Genomic DNA, 24,519 nt, shown 5'->3' with positions numbered 1-24,519 from the left:
TCGCGCGCCGAGCCCCGCAGCGAGCGCACGCGAGTCAGTGCCCGCAGTGTCCGCAGTGTCCAGTGCAGTGAGTGAAGTGGTGCCGGATCCGGCGCACAGTGCGACGTCGCGAGTGGCGGCATGCGGGCGCGCGCGCCCCGGCGGCGCCCGGCGCTGCGCTGACCCGATGCGCCGCCAGCCTCCGCGGCACACGCCGCTGCTGCTCGCCCTCGCCCTCGCCTGCCTGCTGCGCGTACGTGTCTCTCCCCAGCTCCCGACAGACCACCGACTCCACTGTTGTTCAACTAACTAGTTCAGCTAGGGAGCTTCTTCTACCTGTTCAACCACCTAACAGATTAATCCATTGCTCCAATTCCTAGAGTCTGCCTTCTAGACTATCACCAATTCAAATGAATATTATAAGCATCCGGTGGTGTGAGACGCGGCGTGTGGCAATAACATGGCAAATATCAGTGATGACCGATGTGAGCGGTGCTGCGGGCTGCGGTATGTGAGCGGCGCCGCGCGTGACACACATACTGATGCGGCATCGACAGCCAGCTCACGTCACGCGAGCTCTGCCACCGACATCTTCCCTCTTATCACTTTGATAAACGTTACCGTTCCACATTCTATACGATTGAATCCGTCGAGTGATACACGTATTACTGGGGCATTGGGTATTATTCACCAACGAGATGATTGAAGCTGTCATAATATGTCATTGAAGATGTCAAAGACCTCTATAAATGTATCATTCTAATTAAATCGTAGTAGACAGGTTCACTCACAAATTACAAGTTTTTTTCGCCGTTCGTAAATAGTATTCCAAATCAAATCACTTGACATTTGACCATCGAGCAGTGCAGTTCTGACAAACTATGACTGTCTCGCGTATTTTCATCCTCCGAGCCTTTTTCCCAACTATGTTGGGGTCGGCTTCCAGACTAACCGGATGTATCGCAATTAAAAAACTGACAGATTCTTGGACGCCCGAGAAATGCGAAAATAAATAAAGTCAAACGAGACATCCTCTATGAGACTAGGTCCTTCTTTATAAAATCTCCTCTAATGTTTCCGGACTGTCAACACCCAGCAACACAAGACATGCAAAATGTTTTGTTGGTTTTATAGATACAGTAGGTATATATGCTCCATTCATCGCAATGCATTTGTCAATTTTATTAATCCCGATTATTAAATTATCAAAAGTTAAGAACCACTGTCAGAAATAGTATTCTGTTCTGAAGATCAATAAAACTATCCCAACGCATTAAAAATAATACAGAATCCATTTCAAGTTAAGTGCATCTACCATACTACACTTAAACTTAGTTTAAAGAGGGTCCTTGGTCTCTAAAGTTTGTGTCTTTACTCTCAGCGGGTGAGTCTTGCAAATCTGGACCACTAGATAGGCACCATAAAATATTTGTCCATCTTAATTATAATGGTCACGAGAGAAACTGAGTTCTGCAAAAGAAAAAGTTACGTGATATAACAATCGTGCACGATTCAGAAAGATTTGAGACAAGTCCCCAAGGCAGGGAATTGTTCATTCTTTTTCCAAGATATGTAGGAGTGTAACAACACTTGACTGAACTACTGGAGATGAGACAAAAGGCGTAGGAATAAATCACCAGGACAGTCTGTACATACCTACAAATTGAGAAAAAAAATTGTTATCAAGTTACAGTACTTATTTTACAAACAATCTAATTTTAGCTATTTAAGATTAGAATACTATCCCAATCCTAGAGTGTACAGTTGCAGTGGGAGATGAGATAACTTGTCTTCTTACGCTCTTGTACGTGCAAAGGAATGGTAATCGTCTCAAAGCTTAATATAATATTAAAAGCATCTTGCAAGTGAGTGCAGTGTTCGTTAATTGACAAAAGCTGAATATCGGTGCACTCCATGGCTTCCTTGACGATACTGACATACACTATTTCTCTATGTACCAATTTAAACGACAGCCTTTATCTTTAAGTTTTTGTTTTGCTATCCATTTACTAAAGTGCCGGTCAACCCATATTAACCGAGTATACCATAAGAAAAGCGTTAATGCAGTAGAGTAGTAATCTCGGAGCAACTACATAACTATCCAAAACAACTAAAAATCACTGGAAAAGACTTCAGAAGAAGCATGAAGGTTCAGGTCAGGAGGGGACAGAAAGAGCAGGTATGCTGGAAGAGATTGCTTTAGAAATAAGCATTACCTTTGTAAATGATTTCTTTACTGCATTCTCTCATTATGTGTGTGTACAAAAATTGAAAATAAATATGAATTAATAAATAAAGAGTCGCATCCAACCGGTGCGGCCCACTCACCTGCACCAACGTATTGACGGAGAATTTCCTACTCGAGAGTTTCATCTCAGACATTTCATTTCAAAAACTAAAATGGATATCTGTCCGGAATCCGATACCAACATTAATTTGTCTGAGTCCGAACCGCTTCCTATAGTCACAATTTAAGTCCGTATGTCATTCTGAACTGAAGACACCTTTCAGACAAAATACAAAAAAACTCTTGAATTAGATTACATGGAGGCCACTTGGGAATAATATCACAGTGAGCTCGATACAACAGTGTAATAGACATCTACGTATAAGAAAGGATTGACGCTTTCCTGTGACTTCAGCATGATTAACGTTAGTTTGCCAAATTAAAAACTTCAAAACAAGTTTTGAGTACTATCTATCCGTATTCCGACCTACATGCAACTGAGATCTATCTCAATGCGGTTGTTCATTGTTCGTGTGCCAATATCCTCGTCGATTCTTGAGTGGTTTTGATGATTATATCTTTATTATTCTTACTTTTAAAAACAAGCCCCAGTTTCAGTTTGCTAGAATCCTCAGATCTCTTGTAAACCAACTGACAATTTAGATGTTACAAAGTTTTAAAAATATGCCTAAGATACGACGTAGCCACATTGGATCGCAATGCAAATTCGTTGTCCTAATAAATATAATAAATTTATTAGGACGTCATGGCTAGCTTCAGCCGGCCGCTTAGATTCTTAGCTCTGTTCAAGAGAACCCTTAAATTCAACTTGAGGGTTAGAATGTCTCGCGTTTGAAAATATTTATTCATAGATTTTTTGGATCGACCTTGCAGGTCTAAATATTAGATTAAGGTAATATTTGTAAGCCGTCACTATGAAATTCAAGTCACACAACACTTGTCTTTGCCTGCTGCTTAATAAACAGATCACAAAAAAAAATAGATTATTCAGGGACAGAAGTCAAATCGGCGTTTCCTCAGGGCTCAATACTGGGTCCACACATCTGTTCTTAGCTTATATATAAACGATCTTCCTTAGTTTGTCTGTACATATTACTAAGTTCTACTTACTCTGTCACTTCTTTTATTTTTTAAATCAATAAATAAGGCCATTATTTTATTATTATAAACAGTCGTGATGGCCTGGTGAGTAAAGAACCCCTGAAGTATCAGTGTGTAGATTCGATTCCAGGTCAGGCAAGTACCAATACAACTTTTCTAAGTTTGTATATACTTTCTTAGTATATCTTGGACATCAATAACTGTGTTTCGGAGGGCACGTTAAACTGTAGGTCTGAGTGAAAAGTTTTCTTGTAAGTATATAATTAGACGATGAATCGAAGTCCAGAACACAGAATTGGATTTGGAGATATATCAATCTTAAAGAGCAAAAAATATGTTTTCTGCTGATATTCATAGATAGAAATGGATTTTAATTCTAACTAAAGCATCATAATAGTAATGACGTCCCGCTCAGAGTAGGGTTCCGACTTCCGTAATTTCCGATTATAGCTCATAAAAAATAAATCTTAACATTGCGAAGTAACAAACTACAGCGACATCTCTCGTGAAACTGGGTTACTAATTTGTTAAAAGTAGCTAGGTAAATATAGGTTTATATAATGAACAGATTTTAGTAGCTAGGTTGTTTTGGACTAAATTACCTTAGGCCTAAGTTCACCCACAACATAAAAGTCAGTTTTCTGAAAACAACTGTTTTCCACTTATTTTTATTTCATTTATATTGTATTTAGTTCAGATATTATTTAAGTTTAAAAACTTTACTAGATATCTCCAATATAAATGTAGCACAAATGATTGCAATTACATATACAGATGCAGAGGATTTCACTTCAAAGGGAGGAGGATGTTAGCAGATGTTACATTTCTTGTTAAATTAGCTCAATCACATATTAACTCGCCTCTCTAACATTGCATTAGGTACGCGTTCCTAAAAGGTCGCCTGGAATACCGTCTCTTAACATTAATATCCCTCAATGCAGTACTAATTATCGACAAAGTTCATACTTTGTAAGAGCAGTAAAGAGCTTTAATACTCTACTCTCTACTCTATTCTCTCTACTCTACACTGACAGACTATTCGGAAGTTGATCTAGGTATTTGCCACTGAGCCACAGGTGTTCACAAAAACTCTTTCTAAGCACTGGTTTGATGTGGTTCAATAAGTAATTGTGTTTTATTTTATCAATAACTTTTTTGTTTGCATTTTACGTTGGTTTACTGTAACTTTTCATTGTTTGGTTTAAGCAGACAAGCTGTCTAGGTAAATATGCAAAATCATGTAATTGGTTTCTAGGTATTATAAATTGTAGTTTAAGTGGTGGTTGTAAAATTTGTTTTCCTAATAAAAAAATCTAATTATTACAATGTTCAATTCTTCTAAAACTGCTTAACTGATCAAGCTTATAAAGTTCTACATTTGAGATGTTAATTCTTTTTTTTTTAATTATAATTTAAAAAAAAAGTTTTGAACTATAGTTCAAAACTATAATTTAAAAAAAATATAGGCCTATGTTTAGCAGTGGACGTCCTATGGCTGAGATGATGATGATGATGATGATAGTTCAAAACTAGCTTCTGCCCGCGACTTTGTACGCGGATCCTGTCCCTTATGCCAGCGACTACGGGGTTAGCCAAATCAAATATCTGAATCGTCTGATGTTGAATTTTAAGGGCCCGTTGACGGGAAAACAACGGGATACGCAAAATCATTCGAAACGTTTCATATATGCAATTTTTGATCGTCAACGGCAAAAGCACAGTAGACTAAACAAAACGCTAAGAACTAAAGCGCAATAGGCGTTCGCATTTAAGTGGTCTTTCTGAACGGACCCTTAGATAACAAAGTAGTGGCGACCTAGTGTTTAGAGAACCAATCTCTCAAGTATGAGTGTGTGACTTCGATCCCAGGTCTGGCAAGTACCTGCCAATGCAACTTATCTTAGTTCGTATGTACTTTCTAAGTATATTTTGGACACTAATGACCGGTTTTTGGAGAAAACGTTAAACTGTCTATCAGGTCCCAGCTGCCATTGAAAATCCTTGGCAGTCGTTATGGGTAGTCAGAAACCAGTAAGTTTGACCAGTTTTACCAAGAGGTATTGTATTGAACGGGTAACCGGGTTGTGGAGGTCAGATAGGCAGTCGTTTCTTGTAAAACACCGGTACTCAGTTGCATCGTGTAGCTGGGCTCTTGAAGTTCCACATCAGGTGTTCCAGATCTTCGGTTTTTTTTTAAGTCAATAGAGAGTGCTTATTAGATTTTTGCTAAAACAAATTTTGCTAAAAAGTCATACCTTTTAATGCTGTAGTCTAGCTGGGCTTCTGGAGTTCCACATCAGGTGTTTTAGATCTTCAATTTTTATAAGTCAACAGAGAGTGCTTATCAGATTAAACAACTTTTGCTAAAACGTCATACCCGTATATGCTACAGAGTAGCTGGGCTCTTGGGGTTACACATCAGGTGTTCCAGATCTTCAAATTTATTCTCTCAGCCGAAAATGCTCATCACGTGGAACAATTTTTGCCATGGCACCATTTTTTTATCTCTTATAGTTTTGTTGGTCTGTTGCAGTTCTGCATCAGGTCTTCAAGTTTCGAAGATAAATTATAGCCTAATGTTGATTAGGCTTAATACCGATACAACAAAGAAAAAATCATTGAAATCCGTCCAGTAGTTCCGAAGATTAGCCTGTACAAACAAACAGACATACAGACAAACAGACAGAACTTTTTTTTTGGATTTGAGCTCTATTACTGTTTCTAAACCCCACTCAATTATTATTTTTTTATTATATTCAATGTACAGACAAAGTTTTTTTACAGATTTATTATAACGGGTGTGTCGTTCACAATCACATTAAATTCTATCGCATATACTTTATGATATTCTATGGCGAATTGTAAAAAAAAATAACCTAATCCATTCAGTGGTTTAGTCACAGGAGTCATTTTTCGTTTTTATAATTTACAACATCATGTGTAAAACAGAGATAAAGTTAGGAGTATCGAATGTTTTGATCAGTTGACAGCTGTCAGTTTTCAAAGGAGAATTTCGGGTCTTTCGTCATTTCAACACACTTAACACGAATGTGTTCAGTTGGTGAAACTCAAAATTTTAATATTTATCATGTCGTCAACTCGACACGTCAAGATTTGATGTGTGTTCAGTTGGTGAAACTTAAATTATTCACTTTTATGTTTTCACCAAGTCAACACGTTTTATAATTTAACCCGATTTCAAGGAAAAAGTACAGTCAACTAAATTCATTTTCTGTGCAAACATCATTGGCTACTGAACGTCCGCTTAGCAAACGCTTGAAACGCGAACATTGATTCCCAAACTACTTACTAAAGTACTAGGAAATTATAAGTGCATTGAAGCCAGATGCATCAGCAACTTTTAAAATGTTCTACAATAAAATAATGGTATTGAAATCGAATCATTGTATGTCACAAGTACTAGGGTAACAGAACTGAACAGAAGATATTCTATTTTTAAGTAATGCACATATCTGTTGTTCTTCAAATTATCGACAGAAGACTTTTCAAGTGGGTACTGTCTGTAATTCTTAATACTTTGTTTTTATTTGAGGTTTACTGAAAATCACCAACTGTTTGATTTCCATTATTCCTCACATACAATGTTCGTTTTCTTTAGACATGATTTCCCAGACATCCCTATCCACAACAAAAATATTTAATTAAAATAGGTAGTATGTCCCCATCCCCTCCACGAGTTTAAAAATGTAAAAGAATTTTGTGTTTATGAAAATAAATAATACAATATGTCAAGTTTCAAATTTCTCCACACATTTTATAAAATAAATTAAATATATTTTTGTGTTGCATTTTCTTGCGGAAAGATGACTGAGGTGTGCAATACTTATATAAGCTAGGGTATGATCTCCTAGCCTTCATCAGAAATAAAACGTCAATTCGTATCACAATAACTTCTTGTACTTACTTATCACAAAATTACAATCGTTTGCCATCTCCATCATTCGCACCAGCTAACTCTTGGCGTTGACAGATGTCAACACAAATATTAAGTAACCTACATGCTACGACAATAATAATAATACCCTGTACATCTAGTATACATTACAACATACAGTAGTTAACAATTATATTCCACGGGTAAGCAATAATAACTAACACTTAGTAATCCGATAGCGAATAGCTTCTGTTCAGTTATGTCACCCTAGTACTTGTGACAAACAATGATTCGATTTAAATACCATTATTTTATTGTAGAACATTATTAAAAGTTGCTATGCATTTTTCTGGCTTCAATGCACTTATGATTTCCTAGTACTTGTAGTAAGTAATAGAATGAAAAGTATGTACATTTTTAGTAAAAATGTTGTGAAGGAGTTTGGGAATCCATGTTCTCGTTTCAAGCGTTTGCTAAGCGGACGTTCTCACGCCAATGATGTTTGAAAATGAATTTAGTTGACTGTACTTTTTCCTTGAAATCGGGTTAAATTATAAAACGTGTTGACTTGGTGAAAACATAAAAGTGAATAATTTAAGTTTCACCAACTGAACACACATCAAATCTTGACGTGTCGAGTTGACGACATGATAAATATTAAAATTTTGAGTTTCACCAACTGAACACATTCGTGTTGAGTTAAGCGTGTTGAAATGACGAAAGACCCAGAATTTCAGTTGTTTGTAATGTAATGACTGACTTTTATATGGTGTTCTAATTTTCGCACATTTTTATTCTATTTACTTTGTTTGAAAAATTCATTTTTTTATTTTTACGTATTTTTCTTTTTTCTTTGTGTTAATCGACATATATTAACCAGTATATTAACGCATTTCATTTAATGTGATTATGAACGACACACCCGATATGTATAGATTTAGAGGCTCATTTTTCTGTAGATTTTGCTTGAAAATGCACTCATAGATACACTCACTCGTTAAACATATAAACGTCTGTTTTCCTTAAGACACCTGTTTAAATACTTTAAAAACTGAACGTGTAAATTCAATGTAAACAGTGGTTTAAAACTATCTGACCTCTATGTTGTCAGTGACCTTTGGCCTTAATGTATTAGCACCAAAACTGACATTATATTATTTTACACTTTTTTATAAGAAATAGGAAGGCACGTATTGCATTGAAACATCCAAAATGTACAACGGGCTCTCATCGTCTTCCCCGGCAACAAGTCGCAGTGAGGCTGGTGAATGATACCTAGCTGATGCATGTGTTACCACGTGAATGATCTGGAGCGACACTTTGCGATCCTACCGCTTTGTCAAAGCTCTTCCCACTAGCGCAGAGCAGTGGGCGTGCGCGGGAGGCGTGCCGGCGCGGGGGCGGGGCGCGCCGGGGAGGCCCCGCCTGCCGCCGCTGCACAAACAACGCGCCGATGTAAACAAAGCTCCGGCGCACGCGCACCGCCCCGCCCACCGTGCCGATTGTACAATATTTAAGCCATCTAAGCTCTCTGTATAGCAAAAGCTTTCTCCTTGGTACCTGTATGAATATTCCTCAAATGCATATAAATAAAGATAAAAAAAAAGATAAAAAAAGAGTTACCATATCTCAGGATTTGTCCCGAGATCGCTGGATTCTGCAAACATCATGAAATCTCAGGAGTTTTAGAATTTCAATTAAAAAAAGGTCCTGTTGTATTTGAAAATCTCTTTATACAATTTTGGTAATAATTGCACGTTAAGATCAGTCTTTATAAATATGATGTCGACGCGTCATCAGTGTTGTCATACTCGGGTTGTGAAGATGTTCATAAGTGGCTTCTGCAACGAGTCTCCTGCAGCGAAAAAACGATAATGTTACGACTTTTTTTACAAGTGCCTATATGTTTGAAAATAATATGTCATAACTAGGGTCCAGATAAATGTGTATAAAAAAATAGAGTTTAAGATAAGTAATCAAAATCAAAAATCAAATCAAAATAAAAAATCATTTATTCAAAGTTGGCTGCAAGGCGGCACTTTTTTAACGTCAGGAATTTACATTAGACAGCCCCCAAAACGCCCGCCCTTCACCACTTCCTGTCTTTTTGCTGGGAAGAAGAAGTGGTGGAACAAACTCCCCAGCAACACAATTCTGTCTGTATGGTTATAAACCATTAGAACATAAATCATATAAATCATCTATACTAATATTATAAAGCTGAAGAGTTTGTTTGTTTGTTTGAACGCGCTAATCTCAGGAACTACTGGTCCGATTTGAAAATTTCTTTCAGTGTTAGATAGCCCATTTATCGAGAAAGGCTATAGGCTACTTTTTATCCCGGTACGGGAAGTAATTCCCACGGGATGCGGGTGAAACCGCTGGCAGAAGCTAGTAAAGAAATAATTCCATACGGTACCCAATGTAAGTACACAGTACAGCATAAATATATCTTAAAGACATGTATAAAGCGATCGGCACAATAATACATAAAACAACAATTACAATAAAAATCACAATAATCTCATCACAGTAAGAAAATATAAATCAGAAAAAATACTTAACTTTCGTGTGTTGTCTACACCTCGAACGTCCACCAGAAATGTGCCATGACTATTTTAAAACATTATTTCGAACAGTCATACTATCCCGCCAAAATTCACCAATCAGAGACAAGTAAGCTTTATTCACAAATAACTAAATTCACAATTGAAATTAACTAATTTAACCAAATCTTATTTAAAACTTATAACGATAATTTTAATATTTATTTGAATGATTAAACATGTAAGGTGTTAGATATCAATAAACATAATACAATTACATAATGGTACCCTCGTTTTCATGTGCGTTTACAGAGATAGTTAAAATCAAGAAATATACAATTATCTGACAAGTGCATACATAAACATGCATAATTCGGTAATTGTCTGCCAGCAGTCAGCCTGCAGTCAGCCTGCAGTCAGCCTGCAGTCAGCCTGCAGTCAGCCAGCAGTCAGCCTGTATGAACCTCAAAACTTCCGCACAGAATTTAGATATTTTTTTAAGGTATCAAAGATAAAAAAACGGTATAACGAAATACGCACAGCCGTGTGACAGCTGGACCGTAAATTTCCATAAATTGAACAGGCTCATTATTTGTACCACGGGTACCACCTCAAAATCTACTAAACTGTAATGTTTAGTTTTAAATTCATCATCATCATCTCAGCCATAGGACGTCCACTGCTGAACATAGGCCTCCCCCTTTGATCTCCACAGATACCTGTTGGAAGCGACCTGCATCCAGTGTCTTCCGGCGACCTTTATAAGGTCATCTGTCCACCTCGTTGGTGGTCCGTGGTCCCGTGGTCTCCACTCTAGCACTTTTCGGCCCCATCGGCCATCGGCTCTGCGAGCAATATGGCCTGCCCATTGCCACTTCAACTTGCTAATCCGGTGGGCTATATCGGTGACTTTGGTTCGTCTACGGATCTCCTCACCAACAAAATATGATAATCGATGTAGAAAACACATTCTAGACCAAAAATCGCGTAAATTAAAAATATGTATTTGCATAAGTAGTGATCCGGACCCTACTCGTAACCATAATATCTCACACCCGTCTTTATTCATCAAGCATCCTCCAAAGAAAGCGTGGAGCATTTATCCAAAAAGAGTAAAGATCATATAAATACTCTACGCTTTCTTTCATCTAATTAAATACCCTTTTATGTTTTTTATCTTTTAAAGCGTGTCTTTTTAGTTTTTAAATCTTTTGTATTGTTAATAAATTATGAAGTATAATTACTGATATTCATGCGCGCGCCATTTTCTTTCTTTGCATTTAGTAAAATCTTTTATGGGAGTCGTCGAGCCTAGAGTGACCAGGTTACTTGTAGGCAAGCGTGCTCCGCCTTACACCACGTCATCGCTAACCATCCGGGTGATATCAATTCAAAAAAAAAACAAAAGTCATTAATCAAATTAGGCTGCAAAACAGAACTTTTTGAACGCCAGAAATTAAAAAAAACGGTCCCCAAAACACCCACCCTTCACCACTTCCTATGTGTTTTTGCTGGGAAGAAGAAGTGGCGCAACAAACTCCCCAGCAACAGTGAGAAGAACCTCTTAACAATTTATAATGGGAAATTATAAGTGTAGCCACAAAATTATTTATTGGACACATGATTAAACTTTTAATTTTATAATTAAGCAACGGGGAAATGACATAGCCTCTATATAATCATTGACATATTTTATATTCTAGCGATAGACAAGAACATCCATACAAATAATTTACCCGCTTATGTCGTCTGTTGACATCTTGTTGACGTATTGTGACATGTAATCATCCTCATTGATTAGTGAATTCAAAGGACGATGGGCGTTTTGGTACCCTGTCCAACAGTGTTGATTCTAGTACCATTGCGTAGGTCTTGGCAAGGCAAAAAATGTTTACTATGACGACTAGTCCCAAATCCTTGTCGATTTCGCGTGACATCGACTAATAGAATGTGTAATGTTCATAAATCATCAACGTAGATGTAGTTCTTAAATCGAACTGTATTTAATAAAAACTGGTAAAGTAACAAAAACAGGAATTAGGCCTTCTTAAAATGTTTGCCTGCCGACTGCTTTAAAAAAAGACTGTGCAGACCTTTGCAGTTCACGCAGAACTAGGTTATGTATTTGATGAAAGTCTTTCAGTATATACAATCAATTAAGGTTGAAAAGTTAGGAGACGATGTTAACATAGTACATATTACGACTTAATCTTGCTCCTCAAGAGGTGCTGAGATAATGATGAATTTCTTCTTAAAAAAAGATGAATAGAAATGTTTTGAACTTTTGTCAAATCAGATGACGATTGTGTTTCCGTAGTATGACTCCATAGAATATTGCAAACTTTAGATTATAATATAATAGAGTGTATCTCAAACAATGTAAGATGTCTATTAACTGAGTTTAAAATTATAACACTGACGACATATGCCTCTTAATGAATTTGCATATATGGATGACATACTTGTTTCTATGTCGATTCAATTTTTATCGTTACTCGGATCGGACAGCTAATTGAGGCAGGCCCCATAGTTTTCATTATTCTTCACGCAAATACCTTTCTAATGATATATCATACGTTACTGTTGGAGCGGGTACCAAATCTCATACAAAGTGCCCATTGTCCTTTATTTATTTATTCTTCAACCTTATCACTAACATTAAAGATATACAATCCAATGCGTTAGTGAGGCATATTATTTTTTACAAAATTAAACACATTCGGGTAGTAAAAACACAAGATACATATTTACACAAAATAAAATTGAAAATTATAGCAATAAAATTAAACAATAAAAAAAGAAGTACTACAAGCCTAATCTACATAACATAATATAAATAAAATCATCTTTGCGAGTTCACTGAACTGGCAAGAAAAATCTATACATTTAATTTAATAATTTAATTTAATAAATTAATAAATCTGTAGAAAAGTAATTTTTGTACATTGAAGAAATTGACAAAAAAAATAGCCAGCATGTTAAAGAATAACTAACAGAACCCATTTCCATAATTTTTGTCAATTTTGTCTGTTTGTCTGTTTATCTGTTTGTTTGTTCGCGATTCACGTAAAATCTACGAACTAAATGCAGACAATGCTTATATACAAAAATTCTACGTAACTTGGGGTATTACTTAGTTTTTGTTTCATCGAAATCGATTCACTCTATCAAAAGATATGATTAATTTTGTGAATTCAAGATGTAAAATATTACGACACGCAATCTATTTGTCAAAACTGTACATTTGAATGTTGTACTTACATTAGTTGATCGGCCTATTATTAATCTTTACACAGAAAATCACACCTTTATAAGTAACTTCGGAAGAAAAAAAAAATATGAAAATTTTGTTTAGCCAAGGTTAAAGTAGCTCCATCTGTGGTAAATAAAATACATCAAATTTGTCAAAGGAGCGAGGTGGTAAATGACAATATTACCATACATTCTTTATAGAGGATTATTATTTCAACAGATGGAGTTGTGTATTTTCTGTAATTCACCATATTTTAACACGTAGTGTAATTTTTCGATAGACATTTCAATAGTGTTTGTCAGTTTGCCGTGCCACATCAATATCCAACTATAATTATTACCTTGATGAAAAGAAAATTAATAGTTCTCAGCCAAATTTAAAACGGTGCCATCTAAATTATTTTTTGAACATTATGTCAAAAATGATGACTTTAGTGGAACAATTAATTATCATTTAAAGTTACAGATGGAGTTCATACTTATCAGGATTTTTTCATAAACATAGTTTAGCTTATCTTCCACTAATGTGGTGGCCTTAAAACAAATTACTTTGAGTGAGTAGTATTAAGTAGACCTTAATTATTTTTTCTGATGCAAAATATGTAAACTTAATCCTAGAAGAAATGAGGATCTATCTCTGGCAAGCGCTGCTAAGCGTTAAAAACAAGCCCAGATACAAAGTGCAGATAAGAAATGGGAGCTTTCTCGATTAATACCATACACACGTAAAATGCTTTATGCATCTGAAAACGTACAAATTACGCGTCGCATACCAGAGACATGCTTACTTTCAACTTCTGATCGCAAATACACTGTTCACGATTACGAACAGTCTCAGTAAGACCCGAGCCAAGTCTAAAAAAACACCTTTTATATAAAACTACGTTTGATGTCATTTAATCACAAAGACAGAATTGTTATCTGTTGCAAATCCTATCCACCTATATCCTATCCTAATCCAGCATGCATTGCAGGTGTGCATTGCACAAAAACCAATGGTAGGTATCCTATTCGAGAAGTCAAAAGAGTTGATCTGCCAACGTCAGCTTCTGCGCTAAGCAAGTGTTCTTAATAGTACCATCAGAATTACATTCATCGTTGAATGAGGTGAATAAATTTTCAGAAACCACAATAACAGTAGGAGAAAAAGCGTATTATCGCTTCATAGAGCTCTGATTGGCCCCAGGTGACCAAGTCAGGTCTGATTTGTTCGTTCATCAGATCTTTGAAAGTGTTTCGGTGGATACTTATTGTCGTCCTGTTTACGTGTGACACAAAATATGGTATATAAACGCCCTCCGCAAGAGCGAAATTTTCCCGGTGTGCGGTAGTGACGCACAATATACAACACTTATGTTTCTTTTGATTTGCTGGCTCCACCAAGAAATGACAAATTGCGAGCGTACATTTTGAAAATCTTGGCAAAACTGCAGGTTTCAAGTACGAACACATGAAGTGGACTCTCACAGATACGTACATTTTGCCTATTCGTGAACTAATGCAAACATTTCGGTGGAGCCTAAGCCGGGCTTAGGCCACCACATTAGGCGTGCACGATCCTCGGGCGTGTGAGTAGCGCGGGCGCCGCGCGTGCGTCGCGAGCGCGTTGCGTGAGCGTCGCGTTTTGCTGTCCTGCGGCATTTGCAGCGCGCTCGCGGCGCGCACGCGCCGCTCTCCTTGACGTTTAACTGCTAAGGCGTTTAGCGGGCGGCGGGGATAGCGGGCGAAGGGGTAAGAACGCAACTCGAGCGCCGCGTGCTCGCCGCGAGCGCGTCGCTTGCACTCTTCACTTCACACATGCCGCAGGGCAGCAAAACGCGACGTTCACGCAGCGCGCTCGCGACGCCCGCGCTACTCACACGCCCGAGGATCGCGCACGCCTAATGTGGGGTCGGCCTTACCATAGTGAGTAAGTGAAACTATCCTACCCTATGCGCCTGCTGATGATGATGACTCATTTTATCATCCATCCAGCTATTCCCCAACTATGTTGGTGTTGGCTTCCAGTCACCGAATCTGTTTGAGTACCAATATTTTGCTTGGAGCGACTACCTATCTACCTATCTTCAATCCAGTCAACTACACAAGACGATATCCATGGTAAGACGGACAGACTTTCTGGCTTCTGATTAGTCGCAGCAGCTGCAGAAAATGTACAAATGACAGCTTTGTCAGACTCAAAGCATATAGACATAGATTATAGCTGTTTCCTGTGAAAATTACTTACTCACCATACGTAATAATTTTCCAAATTGGCTGACTAGATCCAGAGATATTCACAAACTTTACTTCTTTTGTTTAGATAAATGGTCACATCCACAACACAACCTTGATCAATGAATCTATGCGACTGCTAAGTGCTAATCCTAATTATACTGTCACGTGAAAGAATGCACCTACGGGATAAGTAGTATTTTGACTATTCTATATTGCCCACGCAGACGAAGTTGCGGGCAACAGCTAGTCATGTAATATATCAAAAAGTTTTCTTGTAATGTTATTACAGTAGTGAAATACATACGACGTTATATTATTTTTACTTGAAAGTAAGAACATACCATGACAAAGTGAAGTCTGTTTTCATTGTTATTTTACCTACTACCAGTTTTATGGCACATCTGTTTCTGCACGATTTTCTTAATCAATACTTTTAAGATGACGGGAGACAAATTAATGTATATTTATAAAATTGAATTATAAATGAAAAGTATGATATACAAGCGTTGTAATAGCATGAACAGCGTGTAATTTTACCAACTTGACTCTCGAATAGTTAATATGTGTAAGTTTATACCTTGATATGTATTTTCTATTTTATAATTGTCGTTTCATAGACATCCATCTGACGCAAGTGTCAAAATCGCTCTGATTTGCCATTTTGGGCAATGCAAAGTCTGCAGTGCATTTCAGGGTGGCAAGCTCGGAACGTTCGGAACGTTATATCTAGTACGTAGTACATATATATCGATGCCTCTAATAAACGAATTCATCTTTTTTACAGCGCCAACTAAATATTCTATAGAAAGCTTCAAGTATAGATCATCAATTATTTTGACTTGTCCTTCTTATTTATACATTGTCATCTAATTTACTAACTCGGCCTCGTTTTTAGTATATTGCCATTTATAACCTTCAATTAAAAAATCTATACTTATAATAAATCTGTAGAGAGGTCAATTCTGTACATTGAATATATTTCCAAAATAACTATTAGGGGGTTATTAGTGATCGATACTGATGCCAAAAATGCAATCAGTAAAATTTTTGTCTGTCTGTCTGTCTGTCTGTCTGTATGTTCGTTATGGAAACAAAAACTACTGGACGGATTTTAATGAAACTTGGCTCAAATATTCTTCATACTCCTGGGCAGGTTATAGGATACTTTCCATCACGCTACGATCAATAGGAGCAGAGCAGTGAAGGTAAATGTTGGGAAAACGGGAGAAGTTACTCCATTTTTTAAGCTTCCGTCGCGTGTGCAGCCTTAATGGTTACAACTACACAGAAACCATGTACGACGGAAATATTCTTCATAAAATTATGTAAAAAATATCCCGTAGCAGCATATGTCTATCTTTTATGGTTGACTCACAATAACACGTAAAACTCTCGGTAACTTAGCAGCTCGGAGCTTTCTGATTATATTTGTCTACTATTTCGTTTATAACACTCTTACTCACACTTATTAAACATAGTTAACAGTATTACCTATTCATTAAAAAAAGAATGATTTAAATCGGTAAAGAAACACCAAAGTTATACATGAAAAACGGTAATAAGCCACCGCGCGTGAATACTGAATCACGCACGCTATAAGGATCATTTTTGTGCAACGGTCGCCGCGCTCGGCGCGACTCGCGGCGCGGTGGCTGCGCGAGCTTCATACAATATTTGGCTGTTGGTGCGATTGATGCGAATAGACGTTCAGAGCGTTCAACCTTATTGCGCGATTTTTAGATTTTAAATAATTTATTTTTAACTTTCTTTTGTTGTTATTTTATAAAATAGGTTGGTATCTATTAGTTATTTTTGTGTTTAAATATTCGTTCAAATTACAAATTATTAATAGTTTACATTTTATTACTTAAAGTAGCAGTAAGTACGCATAGATTTAGATAATTGGAGGGGCTGGTGTTTATTATTTCTTCCTCTCTTTGCACAAAGTCCGACTCTAACGCGGACGAAGTCGCTGGCAGAAGCTAGTATTGTAATAAAAATTGAAGTTAGTGACGAAAACGAATCGCTGCAAAATCGACTCCACGTAGTCTTGTCTGCCCTACCCCTAGAGTGCAATTCAAAACTGCGTAGGCGTGGAGGGGCGAGGCGGCCTGCGAGCTGAGGCGCAAGCCGAAGCTGCGGTGGTGAGCGTGAAAACCATCTGCGACGATAAGCTCGCATGGGACCGCCGGAGCCCCGCAGCGCCGGAGCCGTGACAGAAGCCATGCTTGCTGCATGTTGCTTGCTTACATTTTAAACGTACTGAGAGATTAGCGCGTTCAAACAAACAAACGAACAAACTCTTCAGCTTTATAATATTAGTATAGATGATGTGATTTAATAGTATTTTAGAAGTTTACTGTTAGAATGCATGCTACAAAGGACAATGGGCACTTTGTATGGGATTTGGTACCCGCTCTAACAGTAACGTATGATATATCATTAGAAAGGTATTTGCGTGAAGAATAATGAAAACTATGGGGCCTGCCTCAATTAGCTGTCCGATCCGAGTAACGATAAAAATTGAATCGACATAGAAACAAGTATGTCATCCATATATGCAAATTCATTAAGAGGCATATTATGTCGTCAGTGTTATAATTTTAAACTCAGTTAATAGACATCTTACATTGTTTGAGATACACTCTATTATAATCTAAAGGTTGTAATAGTCTATGGAGTCATACTACGGAAACACAATCGTCATCTGATTTGACAAAAGTTCAAAACATTTCTATTCATCTTTTTTTAAGAAGAAATTCATCATTATCTCAGCAACTCTTGAGGAGCAAGATTAAGTCGTAATATGTACTATGTTAACATCGTCTCCTAACTTTTCAACCTTAATTGATTGTAAATACTGAAAGACTTTCATCAAATACATAACCTAGTTCTGCGTGAACTGCAAAGGTCTGCACAGTCTTTTTTAAAGCAGTGGGCAGGCAAACATTCTAAGAAGGCCTAATTCCTGTTTTTTGTTACTTTACCAGTTTTTATTAAATACAGTTCGATTTAAGAACTACATCTACGTTGATGATTTATGAACATTACACATTCTATTAGTCGATGTCACGCGAAATGGACAAGGATTTGGGACTAGTCGTCATAGTAAACATTTTTTGCCTTGCCAAGACCTACGCAATGGTACTAGAATCAACACTGTTGGACAGGGTACTAAAACGCCCATCGTCCTTTAAATGCTAAAAAATAACCATCATTCTGAGTTGTATTTAGAGTGGTTTACTTAGAAGATAACTAGTGGCTAAGATAGTATTATTTAGATGCTCGTTAATAGTGGCTGACTTAGTAATTTAGAAGGCAACGTACATTTTTGGGGGCAAATAATGATATTAAAAAGAAGCCTGTTTAATTAGCACCCATTTATCTATACTAATATTATAAAGCTGAAGAGTTTGTTTGTTTGAACGCGCAAATCTCAGGAACTACTGGTCCGATTTGAAAATTTCTTTCAGTGTTAGATAGCCCATTTATCGAGGAAGGCTATAGGTTACTTTTTATCCCGGTACGGGAAGTAGTTCCCACGGGATGCGGGTGAAACCGCTGGCAGAAGCTAGTAATACATAAATGTGTATACTGCAGTAGTGTATATAGATGAAGGGTCAAACGCGTGCTTATATTCAATAAAAAACCACTTTGAAAACAGAGAGTATCGTCTGAAAATAAAACTACACATTTGTTAAGATGGTATGGGAAATCGTTTATATGATTAAGTACACACTAACAATAACACTGTACTGGGGTTAAGAGTTTGCGTCAATTGAAGTGTAGTTCCCACTGGGAAATTATAAGTATCTATCCGTCACGACGAATATCTATCCATCTATTGTTACGAAATGAGTTTTCGCAGTCATTGGAATATTGGGTGTCATGTTGGAGTCGGTGCTCGGTGCTTGGTCTCGTGAGTGGTGGGCGAGTGGGTGTATGATGTGTTTGTGTTGCAGTGCGCGGCGGGGGCGGGCGTGTTCGAGCTGCAGATCCTCGAGTTCTCGAACCACCGCGCGGCGCTGGCGTCGGGCGCGTGCTGCGGCGGCGGCGCGCGCGAGCCCGTCTGCGCCGCGCCGTGCCGCACGCGCTTCTCGCTCTGCCTCAAGGAGTACCAGTCGGCCGCCGCGCCCGGCGCCTGCTCCTTCGGCCGCGCCGCCTCGCCCGTGCTCGGCACCGACTCCTTCACGCTCGCCGAGCCGCTCTACACGCTCGCGCTGCCCTTCTCCTTCCGCTGGACGGTACCACAAGATTTTACTTTCTAATTATTCATACTAATCAATTACATTTCAAATGAACAAACTTATTATTTTAAAGGACTTGTTATTGTTTTTCTTTTTACCTGTTATGTAGGTACTTTTACTATTTAATACTGGACCGTTTATTCGTTACTTATGTCAATATTATCGATTCACAGAGATCCTTCACGTTGATACTCCAGGCATACGACGACTACGAGTACCCCGAGCCGGGTGAGTAGCGGGGAGTGGTGTGTGTGTGTGTGTATGTGGACACAGGCATGACGGTGTGTGTGCGCAGACGCGGGGCTGGTGGAGGAGGCGTGGTGGTCGGGCATCGTGGAGCCGAGCGCCGAGTGGCACGCGCTGCAGCATGCGGGCGCCGCGGCCGCCGTGGCGTACCGCGTGCGCGTGCTGTGCCAGCCCAACTACTACAACACCACGTGCACCACGTTCTGCCGGCCGCGCGACGACAAGTTCGGCCACTACTCGTGCTCGCCCGACGGTGACAAGCGCTGCCTGCCCGGCTGGCAGGGCGACAACTGCGAGAAGCGTGAGTCGCATGTCTACCTCACTTATACTAACACGTCTTATCGTCTTTTCTTTTATCAATCATATAATATTCTTCTTTGCTTTTAGCCGTGTGTAAGGAAGGCTGTCATCCGACCCACGGTCGCTGCGATCGCCCTGGTGACTGCGAGTGAGTAGGTTTTCTAAAATTGTTCAAAGCACTGTTGTTCAGAATTCGTCCTTAATAATGGGTACCTAGATGATGACGAGTGTGCGCGATTACGTTGCAGCTGCCGGCCGGGCTGGCGAGGCGAGCTGTGCTCCCAGTGCCAGCCGTACCCTGGCTGCAAGCACGGCTACTGCAACGGCTCCTCGTGGGACTGCACCTGCGACACCAACTGGGGCGGCATCCTCTGCGACCAAGGTACTGCCACCGCTTACTCTATAGCCGAACACCACTAATGTTTCAACTATTGAACTGTCTAAAAACATGCAACTCTATATAGACGCACTTAAGATGAAGTTATTTCAGATCAAAAATAAAAAATAAGTGAATTGAAATGATTTAGATCTGAACTACTGCGGTACACATGAGCCGTGCCAGCACGGCGGCACGTGCGAGAACACTGCGCCGGACCAGTACCTGTGCCGCTGCGCCGAGGGCTTCTCCGGCACGGACTGCGAGCGCGTGGACAACCCGTGCGCGCCGCAGCCCTGCGTGCACGGCGAGTGCGCGCTGGCGGGCACGCCGCGCGGCTTCTCGTGCGCGTGCCAGCGCGGCTGGGCCGGCGCGCTCTGCGACCTGGACGTGGACGACTGCGCCAGCGCGCCCTGCCGCAACGGCGCCACCTGCCGCGACCGCCTCGACGCCTTCGTCTGTGACTGCGCGCCCGGCTGGACGGGGCCCACCTGCGCCGAAGGTACGCCGCCCAGCCCGCGTCTGCCTCGCTCCATTGGGCCCAGTGACCACATCTGTTTCTACTGTCTGCAGACATCAATGAGTGCGAACAGAAAGCTGCGGAAGGTGTGGCCGGCGTCGCCGAGGGGGCTCTCGGTCCGTGCGTGAACGCCGCCGCGTGCAACAATACCTCGGGCGGCTACTCGTGCACCTGCCTGGCCGGCTGGACGGGCCGCGACTGCGAGGCCAACGTGGACGACTGCACCGGGCAGTGCCTCAACGGCGCCACGTGCATCGACCTGGTGGACGACTTCCACTGCGCGTGCGCGGCCGGCTACGCGGGCCGCACGTGCGCGCGCGACATCGACGACTGCGCGCCGCGGCCCTGCAGGAACGGCGGCGAGTGCGTCGACCTGCTCAACGCCTACCGCTGCATCTGCCCCGTCGGCTTCTCGGGCACCAACTGCGAGGTAGTACGCGCTCTGCTCTGCTCTGCTCTGCTCTCATTTCTACTAATCAATACTAATCAATATTAACTTTCAAATAATATCCGTCGCCCGCTCAGGTGGACCGGTCGCGCTACCACTAACTACAACTAACCCGTCTTCTGCTTTTTTAGCTGACCTCCTGTTCTGGACGCTACTGTGCGGTGAGTCTATTTGACGCAACTTTATTTCCATAAAGTGTTTTATTGGGTTTGTCGCTTTACCTGCGTCGTTCAGTACATGGCAACAGTAGTGAGTGTTAACGGTAACGGGTGTCGGCAGGATGACCGCGACCACTGCGCGGGCTCGCCGTGCGGCAACGGCGCGGCGTGCTACACGGCGCAGAGCGACTACTACTGCCACTGCGCGCCCGGCTGGACCGGCAAGAACTGCACGCAGCGCGCCGCCAGGGAACGTGAGTGTTCACTCGCATCCCACACTTGCCGGGAAACTGTCCTCTCCCCCCACTGCTCTGTTCTCATCGCGTGCTTTGTGTGTTGCAGAGGCAGACGCGTGCGCGGCCAGCCCGTGCCGCAACAATGGCAGCTGCGTCGCTGGCGCCGCAGACTTCACGTGCATCTGCCGCGACGGTTGGACAGGTATCACATACTATTACCATATTTTTATCCATTCGTTTGCCAGTCACAGCGCATTTACGCCTAACTTAATTTGTATTTAGTGAAATCGAGAACGGTTAATGTGGCTCAATATCGATATCAATTTTATTATGAATCTCATAAAAACCATACTATTATAATTACCTTTCCTAACCCTGCAGGAAAAACATGTTCGGTGCGCGTCGAAGCTATCGACCGATGTCCTGAAGGTACTTGTGCCAACGGAGGCACGTGCGTGCGCGAGGGCGGCGGCTGGCGCTGCGCGTGCGCCGCGGGGTGGGCGGGCGCGGCGTGCGAGCTGGCGCCGGCGCCCGCGTGCCCGTGCGCGCCGGGCGGCGCCTGCGTGCCGAGCGCGGGCGCGCCGGGCTGGGCGTGCGCGTGCCGCGAGGGCCGCACGGGCGCGCGCTGCGAGCTGCCCGCCGACCCCTGCGCGTCGGCGCCGTGCCGCAACGGCGGGCGCTGCGTGGGCGGCGCGGGCTGGTGGGCGTGCGAGTGCACGCCGGGCTGGACGGGCGACACGTGCGAGCGCCGCGCGCCCGCCGCCTGCGAGCCCGCGTGCCCGCCTGCCGCCGCCTGCGTGCCCGACCCGCTGCGGCCCGAGCGCGCCGCGCGCTGCGTGTGTCCGCCGCCGCCGCAGCGCGCCGCGCGCCGCTGCCTCGAGAGTGAGTACCGCGCGGCCGGGTGGGGCGGGTGGCGAGGTCGGTGAGAGACGTGTCGGTGTAACGTGCTCTGTGTTGCAGTGCTGGCGGGGCTCGGCGCCGAGGGCCCGGAGGGCGGCGAGGCGGAGGGCGCGGGCGCGGGCGGCGCGGAGGGCGAGCCGGGCGCGTGCGGCGCCGACAACGGCACGTGGTGGTGGGGCTGCAACGCGTGCTGGTGCGACGCGGGCGCGCCGGCCTGCACGCGCCTGTGGTGCGGCCTGCCCGACTGCCACATGCCCAACGCGCAGCCGTGCCGAACTGACGAGGTGACACAATTTTACAATCGAATTTCGCTTTTCAATATTCTGACACTTCTTCGAGAACGGAAGACTAAGTAACATTTGGGAAGCTGCGTACAAAGTAACCCTATATAGGTACTCGACCTATGAGGAGTCTTATGCACTAACTCCATGTATTGCCTGATCCCCGCCTTATATTATATACTCACTTGTGCATATCCCTTTGTACTCCCATTCGTACTCATTAATGTGTATATAAATAATAATAATAATATGCGTCGAATAAAAAAGTGCTTAAAACTTTTGTTTCAATGTTTTCTCATGTTTACTTCAGGTGTGCGTGCCGGCCGCGCCCGCGCTCTGTCTGCGAGCGCCCTGCGCGCCCATCGGCGAGTGTCGGCGCGTGGCGGGGCGCCGCGTGGAGCCGCCCGCGCTGCCCGCGCCGCCCGCCTGCTGGCCCGGCGCGCGCGACGCGCCCGTGCCGCCCGGCTGCGCGCGCGCCTCGCTGCAGCTCGCGCGCGAGCGCCTCGCCCGCGGCGCGCACGTGGAGCGAGCCTGTGCCGCGCTGCGCCGCGCGCTCGCCGCCGCGCTGGCTGCACGCGCGCCGCCCGCGCCGCCGCTCGCGCTGCTCTGCGACCTGGCGCCCGACGACGACGACGCGCTCGACCTGGCCCTGGTGCGTCACACACTGTGCTATGCGAGCGTTCTGCTTATCTGTCGCACCGTGGAGTCCTCAACGAATTTTGCTTTGAACAGTGGATCGGGGACGAGGTGGGCACGGACGGCACGGAGCGCGCCGAGGCGCTGGGCGCCGCCGTGCGCGCGCTCAGCGAGCTGGTGTCGCGGCGCCGCCTCGCGCACCACGCGCTGCTGGGCGCGGCGCTGCGCCTGCGCGTGCCGCACGCGGCGGCGCCGGCGCCGGTGTCGGAGCCCGCGGCGCCGGCGCCGACGCTCGCGCTGACGCTGGCGGCGCTGGCGCTGCTGGCGCTGCTGGGCGCGGGCGCGGGCGCGGCGCTGCTACTGCGCCGGCGCCGCCTGGCCGCGGCCGCCGAGCGCTCGCGCCGCTGCGACGAGGAGAAGTCCAACAACCTGCAGAACGAGGAGAACCTGCGGCGCTACGCCAACCCGCTGCACGGCGGCGGCGCGGGCGCGGCGCGCGAGGAGTTGCCGCGCGCGCTGTACAAGGCGCAGAACGCGGACGCGCGCAACGACACGCCGCCGCGCGACAAGGAGCTCACCAAGCGCGTGCTGCCGCCGCCCGAGCCGCCGCCCGCGCGCCACCCGCCGCCCGAGCGCCTCACCGTGCTCGTCTAGCGCCAGCCCGACAGTGCCTGACCGACTGTGCCACACTGACTATTTATTGTTGTACGACGTAGATCGCTATCTTGTAAATATTGTATTTTATGTAAATAATGTTGACTCGTGTGAATTTTGTACGTTTTATGAGTGGTATAGAATTGAGTATTTTGTTTGTAAAGGTTGTAAAATGAAAATGTGAAGTTGTTGTAATAAAAAATAAACTGAGTTTACCCAATCGTTTTATTGAACACACCAGGGCCCCGATTCTGCTAAGTTAATAATGTCAAAATTGAA

General features: G+C 42.8%; 1 protein-coding gene across 1 annotated transcript; it reads left to right on the top strand.

Annotated features, from left to right (window-relative positions):
* On the top strand, window positions 1-24,455 carry LOC124640372 (protein serrate). The gene is made up of 14 exons (XM_047178113.1): window positions 1-232; window positions 19,201-19,482; window positions 19,659-19,713; window positions 19,781-20,032; window positions 20,119-20,179; window positions 20,280-20,413; window positions 20,559-20,909; window positions 20,981-21,357; window positions 21,655-21,787; window positions 21,876-21,971; window positions 22,151-22,651; window positions 22,730-22,953; window positions 23,261-23,602; window positions 23,683-24,455. The coding sequence occupies exons 1-14, from the start codon at window positions 167-169 to the stop codon at window positions 24,238-24,240; spliced, it is 3,432 nt and encodes a 1,143-aa protein (XP_047034069.1). The 5' UTR covers window positions 1-166; the 3' UTR covers window positions 24,241-24,455.
* Window positions 24,456-24,519: the final 64 nt, after the last annotated feature.

Source organism: Helicoverpa zea, chromosome 20 (genome assembly GCF_022581195.2).
Source record: "Helicoverpa zea isolate HzStark_Cry1AcR chromosome 20, ilHelZeax1.1, whole genome shotgun sequence".
In the NCBI taxonomy this organism is placed as follows: Eukaryota; Metazoa; Arthropoda; class Insecta; order Lepidoptera; family Noctuidae; genus Helicoverpa; species Helicoverpa zea.
This window is presented reverse-complemented; position numbering and strand designations above follow the sequence as displayed.